General features: G+C 40.3%; 1 protein-coding gene across 3 annotated transcripts; it reads right to left on the bottom strand.

The window, feature by feature from the left end:
- Positions 1-212: 212 nt before the first annotated feature.
- On the bottom strand, positions 213-13080 carry hrh1 (histamine receptor H1). 3 transcript variants are annotated; one of them, XM_077603144.1, is made up of 3 exons: positions 12887-13080; positions 3736-3770; positions 213-3613 (listed from the first exon to the last, which is right to left on the bottom strand). In XM_077603144.1, exon 3 carries the CDS (start codon positions 3610-3612, stop codon positions 2020-2022), a length of 1593 nt encoding a protein of 530 aa, XP_077459270.1. In that variant the 5' UTR covers position 3613; positions 3736-3770; positions 12887-13080; the 3' UTR covers positions 213-2019. The 3 variants fall into 3 exon arrangements, with proteins under 3 accessions (XP_077459270.1, XP_077459267.1, XP_077459269.1); XM_077603141.1 differs by having other exon boundaries at positions 213-3770; XM_077603143.1 differs by lacking the exon at positions 12887-13080 and adding an exon at positions 4165-4787 and having other exon boundaries at positions 213-3770.
- Between the last annotated feature and the right edge of the window lie 312 nt (positions 13081-13392).

Raw genomic sequence — 13392 nt, 5'->3', positions numbered from 1 at the left:
CATGCTGGCTGAAGCCAAATAAATGCTGTGTTTCTGTTTGAATTGTTTCTTGTTTTTAAGAGCTGTTTATTATGATGAACCAAATTCGAATCACTCAAGTTCTGTCTATTTTTAAACAGCAATATATTTGAACAATATTTAATGTTAATTATAAAATCAATAAATAAATATCCACCCCAACACACAAACATACACACAAGTAATAGCCAAGATTTTCAAGTTTCTGAACTTTATTATAATTACAATAAAAATGTGTCAAAATGGCAACTCCACCAACAACAACAAAAGAAAAAATCCCAACAAATATATACATTTGAATACACTGACCAACATTGCGCCTGCAATGAAATCCCAAAGGCAAGTGGGTAACAAGTGGTGGTCTGGCAAATGAGGTGAGCAAAACATCAATTTGCCAACTGAAAAGTATGCCTGCAGATGATACATGCATAGCAGCAGCAATAAAGATTCATCAAAGGGATATAAAGACACATTAAGATTTAATTTTCATTAAGCTTTCATCTCTTTTCAAAGTAGTGTTGAAAACTGTGAATGACAAAAAATACATAAAAACAGAGATCTGTCATTTAGCCTCTGAAACTTCATTCATCTCCCGCGCTGCTTATTTCACGAGGGTTGTGGGGTGCTGGAACCTATCTAAGTTAATAATATGTAGTAAGATGGGTACACCCAGAATTGATTACCGGCCGGGCCAATCACAGTGCACAAGGAGACAAACAACCATTCACACACTCATACATAGGGACAATTTGGAGTGCTCAATCACCCTAACATTTATGTTTCTGGGATATGGCAGGAAACCGTAGTATACTTGGGGAAAACCGAGACAGGAATGGGAACAAACTTACCACAGAAAGGCTGGAGGTCGGAATTGATCTCTTGATCTCAGTTCTATGAGACTGACAAGCTAACCACTCAACCCCTGTGCCATAGTTCCAAAACTTTGAACTGCATTTCATATCTTCTGCAAAGCACAAAATAGTAGAATCCAAAGAAATTGGTAGATTATACTTGATAATTATGGCAAACTAAATGGGAAATTATCAAGAAAACGGAAAGTGTACCGTTTTCCATTCTAAAAAGAATTACATTTCAAAGGAAAATCAACAAAATATCCTATGTTAATGTATAACAATGGAGAAAAACATAAATGAAATAAAACCCTGTGTTTTCAGGAAATGGTCATTGTAAAGGAGTATATATCTCAAATTGCTTGTTGTGTCATCATTAACACTCATTATTAGTGGTGCACCAAGACCAAAGCTGTTGTACTGAATTGGTTGCAGAAGTTGTTCCTCAACTTGGATTTTTCATAATCAGCTGGAGCCTATCCCAGCTGACTCCGGGCCAGAGGTGGGGGACACCCTGGTGGCCAACCGGTCGCAGGGCAGAAGGAGACGGAAAACTATGCACACTCACACCCATACCAAGGCGCAATTTAGTGTGCACAATCAGCCATGGATGTTTTTGGAATGTGGGAGGAAACCGGCGTACCCAGAGGAAAGCCACGCAGGCCCGGGGATAACATGTAGTTCTGGCCACAGGCACTTTTTATTCTGGAAAAAGAGAACATTTGGAGCCTGTTTTGGGTCACCTTGCACTAGTTGGAAAGTATGTTGATTTGCTGTTTGTAATGATTACGTTCTACAGATCACTTTACTTTCTCACAAAATTTTAGCCTTCTAGTTAACCGTGGTAGATCTGGAACATGTGTGGTAATTATGGTTTAAGTAAAGGAGTAAAAGAGTTTACTGTTAAAGTCATGTCATGTCCATGAGCTTTTTTCTTCTTGTTGGCAGTGTTGGTGATCAATGATAGGATAACTAGGAATTCTGCACCATAAACACAGCAAAGAGGAATATTGGTTGTAGCATTATCAAAGTAATTCACTCTGTCATTTGTTTGGACAAAATGATTACATTCTGGCTCCAAACATTTGGATTCCTCTTGAACAAAACATAAAGAATGAAAACAAAACCTTTGCAGATACAATTCACACATTCAAAAATTTATATGCAGAATATTTTTGAAGACTCGTTTAAAATTCCTATTGCACAGTGGGTAAATGAAAGGATTGAGAGTGGAGTTGATGTAACCTAGCCAAATCGTAAACATGTGAAGGTCTTGGTGGACACACTCTCTACAGAATGCCATGACCGTGAAGACCATGAAGTATGGTATCCAACACAGCAGGAAAGCTGAAATGATGAAGCCCAATTGTCTGGCCGCCTTGTGCTCCTTGTGGATCCTCAAACTGTGTAGTCTCTCACCGGAGATTTCGATAAACCTTTGCCATGTCTGTCTCAGTGTCACCTCTTTTGCTGGGTCCATATCAGGGCCATCAGTCTCATTAGACCAGGGCAGAGAGCGGCTAGGTTTGTTGTAGAGTACGGACGTGTCCCTCTGCACCTGCCTGATCTCATCAACACCTCTTACACAATATTCATTTGTAGAGGATTCCTGGTTCTCACATACACCAACATTTTCTGGTTCTAAGCATTGTGAACTGCGTAGAACGGGAACATCCTGGCTTTTTTCCTTAGTGGATAAGGTTTCCCTTGCTGGTTTTGTAGACATTTTATGTTCCTTTGCTGTCATGGCGGGCAAACCTGGATCTGAATACTGTGCACCAATTTTTCGGTGTGATCTACAAAGGGCATTTTTGTTTTTTTCCAATTCCTCAAGAGAGTAGGCCTGCTCGAGAAGTTTAAGATCAAGCTGCCTTCTTAAAAGTTTCTCTGGATCTTCACATCCTTTCTTGGGGGTATTGCAGTCATTTGATGATGCACCATTTTGCTCCATGTCTTTTTCTCCAAATGAATCTGTTGAATGAATTATCCTCTCTCTATCTCGCAGATGTTGCCTTACAGCCAAGTAGATGTGTGTGTAAAACCAAAGCATTAAAACTGAGGGTACATAAAAATTGAAGACAGCGGTGATTACTTTAAACCAAGTGACAAAGCGGAAATCTGTGTCACACTTGTTTTCCTCTTCAGGCTTAAGTTCTACATGGGTAAAAGACCTCCATCCTAAAATGGGGAAAATCCACAACATAGAAAGCAACCAGGCTCCGGATATCATTGCTCCGGCTTTTCCTCTCGTTCTATACTTTAGGTACTTCAGCGGCTGTCTGACAGAACGATAACGATCCAAACAGAGGATGAACAAACTAAATATTGAAGCTGTGCTTGCTACATAATCCATAATCAGCCAAAACTGGCAGATAGCCCTGCCCAACTTCCATTCATCCTTCAACAGATACACAAGGTTAAGTGGCATCACAGTGGTTCCAACTATCAAATCAGCTACTGCTAGGCTTACAACGTAGAGATTACCCACAGTGTGCAAGCTCTTTTCTCTTTTTACAGCATAAAGAACGAGCACGTTCATCACCATAGTGATTAGGGAAAGGGAGCCCAGAGAGACACCCAGCAGGATGCTGTGCATTTGACCATGGATTTGGAATGTCTGGTTGACTGGCCAGGTGTCAGGATCAATTGGGGTGCTGCTCCAGCTGTTGAAGCCACTGGTGTCGTCATAACTGTTTATGTTCAGGTGCAGATGGACCGTGGAAAGAGACAGAGCAGATTCCATCCTACAAGATGAATGCCTGTTGGTCAAATCCCATCATAGAACAGATAGTGGTTGCCCAAATGGATGGACAAACAAGTTCTAAGGGTGCAGCAAAAATAATGATGTCTAGAAAAAGGTGAATACCCCTGGTGTCTCAATGAATAGTCCTTTGTTTACATCTGAAAGACATAAATGAGAATAATTGTTAAGACTGTCAGTGACGTGAATTTCATTTCATCAATTTGCCATTCATCTTAACCTGATGGTAGGTGGTAACATAATAGTAGGGCACATCTTAAAAGTCCATGTATTTTCTTTTAGAATTAGTCATGCTTGTTTTATATTTCTTAATAGGTTGGTCACTTGGTCAGTGCCTATCACTTTAGTTAGTTTTGGATTAGTTTTTAGGATTTTTTTTTACACCGACCAAACATTTTGTTCCTTGTCATGTTGGACGTGTGTCATTTTTTTATGAACATTTTTCTACCTTTACACTTAGGATCCATTTTATGCTTGTATTTGCTGAGCAAAACTCAGATTCTATTCATTAACCACTTTGCTTTTCACTGATACCTTGCCAACTTTGGTTTTAGTGATGACATACTTTTTAATGGACAGACCTCAGAAACTGTTTTTTAATTGAATCTGAGCCGGGTGGCCCGGTGTATGAGTGTTTAGCGTGACATCCTCACAGTTCAGATATCAAGGATTCAGTCCTGGGTTCAGATGCATTAGGGATTAGTTTTGTTATGTTTTTTCCCCCTGTTTGACCTGTCCATATGATTGCCAATTGAGTTCACCTGTCATCTCCCTGGGTCCTGGTGTATCTCCTGCTTGCTGCCTCTTGTGTGACCCAGGTGTTTCAAATTTTCTCGTCAACCCATATCTGTCAATTTAAACCCTGTGTGTTTGTCAGTCGATGTCGGATCGTCTGCGTTTGTTAAGCACATGTCCTGTGATCCTCATTTCCCTACATCCTCCCGTCAATTTAGATTTTGTCATTTGATTCCAAAGTCTTAGTTATTTTTTCATAATCCTGCCACAGTTATTAAAGTTTTTGTTAGTGCACTCCACTCCCTGTCCTTCAAGCTAAACCAGCGGTTGGTAAGTCCCAGAGTGTTTTATACGGACATAGGCAGCTTTCAACTGCTCAAATAAAACCAGCGGCGGGTAAGTCCCAGAATGATTTGTCTAAGAAACATTGTACCTATTTAAGAAAAAAAACGGTTACCCTTAAGCAAGCCAAGGCGCTATAGGACCCACGACATAAACCAAAGAGACTCCTCGGTGGTCATTTATATATCAGAAGCATCTTACCAAAGTGTGACCAAATTCATAATCTATTAAGTAACTCAAACCTTGATTTTTTATGCTTAACCAAGACCTGGCTAAATGTAAATTCACCAATGGCAGGATGTCAAATACCGGGATACAATATCTTCAGAAGGGACCGTGCGGGAAACCGTGGCATAACCGTATGTTAGGGAGCACCTTAAATGTAAACAGATAGAATAGGTCAACGTACACAACCTAGAATGCATCAGCCTTAAAATATCACTATCCCCACAGATGTCAATTACTCTAATAGGCATATATCACCCTCCATCCGCCTCTAATACATTCTACACGCAGCTTCGAGCTCTTCTTAGGGAATGCGACACAAAAAATGAAATTATCTTACTTGGAGATTTAAATATTAACTGGCTCGACAAATCAAATCAGAGACAGTTGAAATCACTGTTTGCTAAATTTAACTTTACGCAACTAATCAAAAGTCCTACTAGACTAACTGCTTCTTCCGAAACATGCATAGATCTACTCTTTTCCAATAAACCTGAGAGGATCCAAAACACGTTCAATATGACTACAGGTCTATGGGCTCACAACCTCATCCTATTCTCAAGAAAGCTTCCTAAAAAAAGATATACATGCGCCCAAAAAAACATACCAGAGCAGATGAGAGTACCAAAAAGGGAGATTTCAAATCTGACACAGGTGTTAAACAATATCAATTGGGTTGATTACATCTACCATAACCAACTAATGGCAGCTGTAACACTTTCATGATCATTATCCAAGACAGTGTCTACATTCAGAAGAAAAAAACCCATCAAAAAATAGTCACCTCAATGGTTAAATGAAGACATACAGGCATTAATGAAAAAACGAGACCATGCTCTCAGAATATCACTTAAAACAAAAATGATCAATGACAGACAGACATTTACTTCTCTAAGAAACAAAGTAATAAAATATATTTGAACTGCAAAATCAAATTTCTTTATAAACATAAATAACACTGAGAAAGGGAACACAAAAGAGATCAGGAAAAATATTAAGAAACTGGCAGGAAATACTTCAAAGCACAAACAAATAAAGGAACTACAATTGAAGGAGAAAACAATCCGTGACCCAAAGGACACAGCCACTTTAAATGATTACTTTAAGACTCCGTTAAAGAACTGACACCTAGCATCCCTCAAATAGAATATCACCCACCACAACCACTAAACACCAATGAACCCATTCTTAATCTTAACATAGTTTCGCAGTCACAAGTTAAGAAAACGGTATCTAGTGGCCTCAAAAGCTCCAAAGCAAAAGATGTGTTTAACATGGATGTCACATTTCTGAAATACCACAAATAATCTCTCATAGCTCCATTAACCACTATTGTAAACAAATCCATGAATCAGAGTCTTTTCCCTGAACCTTGGAAGTGCTCAGTTATCCCACCGGTCCTCTAATCAGGGAACCCCGCGTTAACCAACAACTACAGATCTATGAGCATCTTTCCAGCCATCTCAAAAGTCTTGGAAAAGATAGTAGCGGAGAAAATTGAGGATCACATTAACAGCAGTCCATACACCGTTAACAGGCTGCAATTCAGCTTGAGAAAACATCATTTTACCGAAACAACAGCTTGTTTCTTTCAAGAAAACATCAAATCAAAATGAGATAAAGGCGGGGTCATTGGTGCAGTCTTCATTGATCTCAAAAAGGCATTTGACACCATTGGGGGTCTTTTCACTGATTGTATGGCATTGGTAATAATCTAATTGCTGCCTACTCAAGTTAACGCCTTCCCATTGCTGCCTCTCATCTCATCTCTCATCTCAGTGCTCTATCCTCATTAGGGTCGCCGGGGGTGCTGGAGCCTATCGAGGCTGACTCCGGGCCATAGGCGGGGGCCACCCTGAATTGGATTGGATAACTTTATTCATCCCGTATTTGGGAAATTTCATTGTGACAGTAGCAAGCGGGTGAGAATGCAGATACAGGAAAGGCATAGTTATAAGTTACACAGTACAGTCGCAAAGGCCGCAGAACAACAAAGCAAAAGCACAAAGTACAAAGCAAATCAAAGTAAATGGGTTCATTAAGAATCACCAAATCAAATCATTAAGACAGAAAAGCAGCAAAAACACAAAACGAGCAAGAATGGACGAAGCTACCGCCACCGGCTGCCACTTGAACGGCGCCATCTTGGTTGCGGTAGCAAACACGGATACAGACTCAAAAGACGTTGTAAAGTTGGACAAAAACTGGAACCACACACAGGAAGTCTTCCACAAGATGAGAAACTTCTGCAGACTGTGACTGAGGTAGGGAATATGCTGAGTCACTCTTCCAAGCTTATCCGCACAGTTCCTCAGTAGTCTGGAGCTGAAGACAACAGTAGCAGAGTAGAACCCCTCGACTGCGTTTCCGGCCTAGTAAGCGCCGACAGCTCTTCCATCTTATCCCATGATGGAATGGTTGGACAGAAGCGTTGCTTCTTCTCCCAGCACTTTTGTCCAGCTCCGAATTTCCAGCGGCATTGAGGTGTTGCTCCTTCTGCTGCGTATTGTAACAGCTAGTCCCATGTGTATGACAGCGTAGGCATGGCTGAATGGTTCCAAAAAAGAAGTAGCAGAAAGAAGCCAGGCTAACAGAACAAGGAAAGTTGTAAAAACATCAAAGTAAAAAGTATAAAGTACAAAGTAAAGTAAAAAGGAATGTATTAAGAAATATTAAAATGTAATTAAAAAAAGATAGAAGGGCTGTAAAACATGAAAAACATAAGAGTGGACAGAGCTACTGCCACTGGCTGCCGCGTGAACGGCGCCATCTTGGAAAAAAATAAAAAATAAACATCGGTGACCAGCCGATCGCAGGGCACGAGGAGACAGACATCCACGCACACATCCATACCTGGGAGCAATTTAGAGTGTCCAAACAGCCTCTCATGCATGTTTTTGCAATGTGGGAGGAAACCGGAGTACCCGGAGGAAACCCACGCAGGCCCGGGGAGAACATGCAAACTCCACACAGGTGGACTGACCTGGATTTGAACCCAGGACCCCTTCAACTGTCACCTGCCAAATGTATGCTGATGATGCCGTCCTATTTGTCCACGCGAAAGATAAAAAACATGCTGCACAGGAACTCACAGATCCAATGACGAGTGTCAATAACTGGCCTGAAAAATCTCAACTACACTTAAACATATCTAAGACTGTCTCTATGTACTTCTGAAAAAGAGCGACAAATAACAATCACCCCAAGGTTTTTGTTCAAGGAAAAACATTCAATGTAGTCCAAGAATTTAAATACATAGAATCACTCTTGACTCTCAACTAGCCTTCGGACTACAGATAAAAAAACACGCTAAATAAAATTAAATTCAATTTGTCCAATTTTAGGTTCATTAGAAACAATCTAACACCTGAGTCAGCAAAATTATATTTTGACACAATGATTATATCCCACATGACTTACTGCCTAACAAGTTGGTCATCGGCCTGCAAAACAACACTAAAGCCAATTTAAACCACTTATGAGCAAGCTTTAAAAGTATTGGACAGAAAGCCAAAAACGCACCACCACTGTCAGATATTTAAAAAAGACAAACGCCTGAACTGGAACAATACTTGAATACCTGGAACTCAATGCCAATTAACATACGTGAACTCCTGTCTCTGAACCTCTTCGCCAATCATCTTAAAGCATGGCTGTTAGACGAACAAAATTGCGATCACGACGCTATCTAAAATTGTACTACGTTTGAGTGTGTATGTGTCTAGTATGTGTCATCGTTCAACTTACACATCGTTTATACCTACACAAGGGAGAAAAGATGGAAATTAGCCCTCGGTATTAACATGAAATACCACAAATAATCTCTCATAGCTCCATTAACCACTATTGTAAACAAATCCATGAATCAGAGTCTTTTCCCTGAACCTTGGAAGTGCTCAGTTATCACACCGGTCCTCAAATCATGTTCATTAACATGAATATAAAGATGTTCATTAATATGTGCTGTCCCTTATCAAATAAATCAAACTCAAACTCTAATTCATCACGGCCCATTAAAAACAAATGATAAATTATAATTAAAAAATAATTTGGCAGATTAGATTTTTTTGTACTGCTTCTGACATAAGGTGTGGCTCTTGGACCCTCACAGTTTAAAATGTTGCCTCTTTGTTTCTAATTTGTCCGCCACCCCGGTTTAGACACAAATCTGATTCCATTCCACCATGTCACCCATTTAATAAATATTTTTATCTTAAATAGAACACACAAACCTCTTAAAATAACACAATCATAACATGTCATTTGAAATTGAAATGCTGTGTACAATATCATGTTAGGCGCAAATAAAACAAAAACTTCAAAAGGAGACCAAGTCTTTCTGCCAAGACCCCGGACATTCAGAACTCATTTGTTTTCAGATTGTGCACCCGTTTTTAGCACTTATTTTCAAACAGATTTCATGTATTTAGAATAAAATATAAAAGTGACATTAGATATTAATATGATATTTATTATGATATAATATTACAACACAATTATAGGTCTGGAAAACTTTTGGGGGCTTTTTTGATTTGGATTATTTCATTACAACTCTTACCTTGCACAATGGGATGGTGATTCTGCTTCCGGTTCGAACCTGTATGGTATAATCTACCTGGAAGCATCTTTTTTGCCACTCACTTCCCCCTCTGACTTACAATTTTGTGTTCTAACTCAGCACACAAAAAGTCCTCACTGTGTGGAATTTGTATGTTCCCCCTAGGCTTGCATGGGTTTTCTCCAGGGACTCCCACAACCCAAAAACATGCATTGTAGGATGGTTAAACACTCTAAAATTGTGTGTGAGTGTGAGCGCAAATGTGATTGGGTGGCCACAAATTCGGGACACAAACAGTTATCAGAGAAACTGAAACACAAATGGCATGGTTTATCTGTCATATTATAAAGAACAGCGAGAAAAATCATATCTAAAACATGTGGACATGCTCTGGTTTTAATTTCTGATGTTGATTCCAAAGAGGAATTGTTTTAATGGGCTTATACCTGTTGCCATGGAATCATGTGTGTGTTGCGTGCATTGCTTCTATTTCCAGTCTTCACTCTCTAGGATGGAGTGTGGCATTTGGCATTTTCAGAAAAATGACAATGAGTGACCAGGTACATTTTTCCACTCTATGCTTCTCCCTAACAGGTGCCTTCTATTTTTTCATCAGTAAAAAAACACTACAGCCTGTACAATCTCAGCACAGAATCTACCTTTCCTACACAAACATAAAACTGTTCAAAAACGGCGGCCTGGAGGATTGAGTGGTTAGTGTGTCGGCCTCACAGCTCTGGGGTCCTGGGTTCAAATCCTGGTCGGTCGACTCGTGTACAGTTTGCATGTTCTCCCTGGGCCTGCCTAGGTTCCCTCCGGGTGCTCTGGTTTCCTCTCACATTCCAAAAATATGCATGGTAGGGTGATTGGACACTCTAAATTGCCCCTAGGTATGGGTGTGAGCGTGGATGGTTTTCCGTCTCCTTGTGCCCTGTGATCGGCTGGCCACCGATTTAGGGTGTCCCCCGCCTGTGGCCTGTGGATAGGCTCCAGCACCCACCTCGGCCCTGATGAGGATAAAGCGATCCAGAAAATGAATGAATATTCAAAAACGTAAGGTAATTTGATTGAGATGTCTCTAGCACTCCTGCAATACTTGTGAGCACAAGCACTACATAGATGATGAATCACTGAATAAATTACATTGATAATTCTGTGTTATGTTGACATGGCATATCAAACAATGTTCCAGTAAATTCAATATAATGTTGATTTTATGTTCCCATGTGTGTTTCTAGGAGCATTAGAAAGTGTCTGGTATCTGCCCTTGTAGTAAGTATTGAATATCATTATAATTTGAATGGGATCTTAATTTGACATTAATTGCATTATACCACTAATATCATTAAATATTATTCATGGATAGTGGAAAAATGTCCCCTGGTCTGTCAGACCCAAGGCCAGACAGGTGGGTGGTTACTCCTGTCAGGTTCAGCAGCTGATGGGTTAGCCAATGGCAGGTGCGGCTCATCAGACGTCAAGGACTATCTAAGCCAACCAGAACATGACCACGTCGCTGGATCGTCTTAATCAGTTCACTCTTAAGAACCTTCTCGCTTTACCTCCTTGCTTCGTCTTGCCTGATCTTCGACCTGTTGTTTTTCCCCCAGCATCACGACCATGATTACGGCCATGACTACGGCCACGATTACGGCCAACTTACTAATGGGATCCTTTTGGTTATAGTTGCGTGTTTACATGTATCAAGGTACTTATATTTATACACCAATATTCCTTTACACACTGAAGCCTCAATTTACACATATCCTTGGTCTCACTAGGTGCCAATTTTTAAAGGCTGTTTGGCTTTTACTTGCAAGGAATCACAAATTCCTTGTGGCACTGAGAATGATATTTAGAAGATGGAATACTAGGCTCATATCCAAATATTGAACATTACTAGAAAGAGGACTGTCAAGGAAACGATATACAATATGAAAAGAGGCCTCAATTTACATCAAGTGGGCATAACATTGTTCTCCGCAACACTGGGTGGCGATTGTGTTCCTAAGCCCATGAGTCGAATACACTCAGGGTTTACAGACTAACGAAGATGTGTTTGGCATTACAAAAAAAAGGCTACTCCATTTCAAAAGTCCACAATGCATATTGGGCCGCGGACTGGCTTTAAGTGGCCCATGTAAAGTTGCTTGGAAGTAAAAGCACCTTTCAAAATCTTTGATATTGTGTGGACTAAAACAAGTGTTTTTACTTTGAAACTTGTTTACAGTGTGCGTGCATCATTTACAAACAAAATAACAGCTGGGATAGGCTCCAGCACCCCCCTGTGACCCTAATGAGGATGAAGTGGTTCGGAAAATGAATGAATAAATGAATATTTATTATGGAAATTTGAGTAACCAACATCAGCTATAGAAGATGCACACGATTATAATATTACTGACATTTTTGTAGTTCCTTTGACACATGATGAAGCAGCATGTTGCTGGGTAAAGATAAAGTAATTTACCATTTGGATGGTTTGGTTCACATGAGGCTATGTACATGTTTTATGGTTGGTAATATCCACACCTGAACCCACAGAACAACCTATCTGTATATCTGTGCCATATCCTGTCTGGCAAATGCGTTAGTTATCATGGTGACAATATTCGGAAAACACAAAGTACTACATTGTAAAAAAAATGTGTTGACAACATGCAGAGGGTCTCCTCGTGCCCTGCGATCGGCTAGACACCGATTCAGGGTGTCCCCCGCCTCTGACCCAGAGTCAGCTGGGTCAGTCTCCAGCACCCCCTGCAACCCTAATGAGGATAAAGTGGTTCAGAAAATGAGAGACAGAAATGAGAACGTGTAGAGGCGCAGTATTTTGTGTCACACTGAGCCGTGACTCATATCCAAGGATTCTTTTAATCCCAAATAAATAATTTGCTCCAAAGATAATATTTGACTAAAAATGTAGACTACTTGATTGAAAAATGAAACTATTTAATGAATCATCATGTCTATTGCTCGTTAAAATCGAATCATATTCCAATTTTACTTTCTTCCATCACTAAAATGTAAACCTGTCCTACAGAATAGGAAATGGATTAAATGTAATCATTTTCGAGTTAGCAATACACTATTTGTCTGCGCCCTTTCCTCACAATTGAATTGTGCGTAATGACAGCGGTTGCCTCTGGTTATCAGCGGAAGTGCACATTCCGTGTCCTGTTCGCAGAATCATCATCATTAAAACAAAAAACAAAAAAAACAATTTATTTACAACCTTGAGGTTTCTGAAGCGCGCAAGCCTGTTGAGCGGCACCCCTCAACTTTTAAGCAGGTTAAAAAAACGCCCACACATCTCAATTAGAATACGGAATTGTAATTTAGACGCACGAGAGGAAGATGTTTTAGCTAATTTGACAAAATAGAAGGTTCGGCTCTTACCAGACGACGTGTAAATATTCCACTGTGCATTTCAGTCGCGAATGTTGTCATTTATATGCGTTTCCATGTCTCGGTCACACCTGACAGAGTCTGGAGGGCTCTGATTCACCAATGTCGCCGCCCCCTCCTCAAGTGAAAAAGTTGTCCGTAGACGACGAAGTAAAATGGAAGGAAGAAGCCTGTGAAGCTTGGCAAATAGTATGTAACGAGTGTCTTCTATCAGCTTAGGGGTGGGTGGAGGTTTGGGGGTCTTTTCACTGATTGGACGGCATTGGTAATAATCTAATTGCTGCATACTCAAGATAACGCTGTCCCATTGCTGCCTCTCATCTCATCTCTCATCTCACTGCTCTATCCTCATTAGGGGCGCCGGGGGTGCTGGAGCCTATCCCAGGCAATGTTCCCTCTAATTTTTTGTTTGTCTGGGCAGAAAGACAACCTCCCTGAGCACACTGAGTACCGGTGTGAGCAACATCATCATTGTACGCTGTGGGCACACACCAGTA

The sequence above is a fragment of the Stigmatopora argus genome, chromosome 6 (assembly GCF_051989625.1).
Source record: "Stigmatopora argus isolate UIUO_Sarg chromosome 6, RoL_Sarg_1.0, whole genome shotgun sequence".
Taxonomy (NCBI): Eukaryota; Metazoa; Chordata; class Actinopteri; order Syngnathiformes; family Syngnathidae; genus Stigmatopora; species Stigmatopora argus.
The sequence above is the reverse complement of the archived record's forward strand: the minus strand, read 5'-3'. Positions and strand labels throughout refer to the sequence as shown.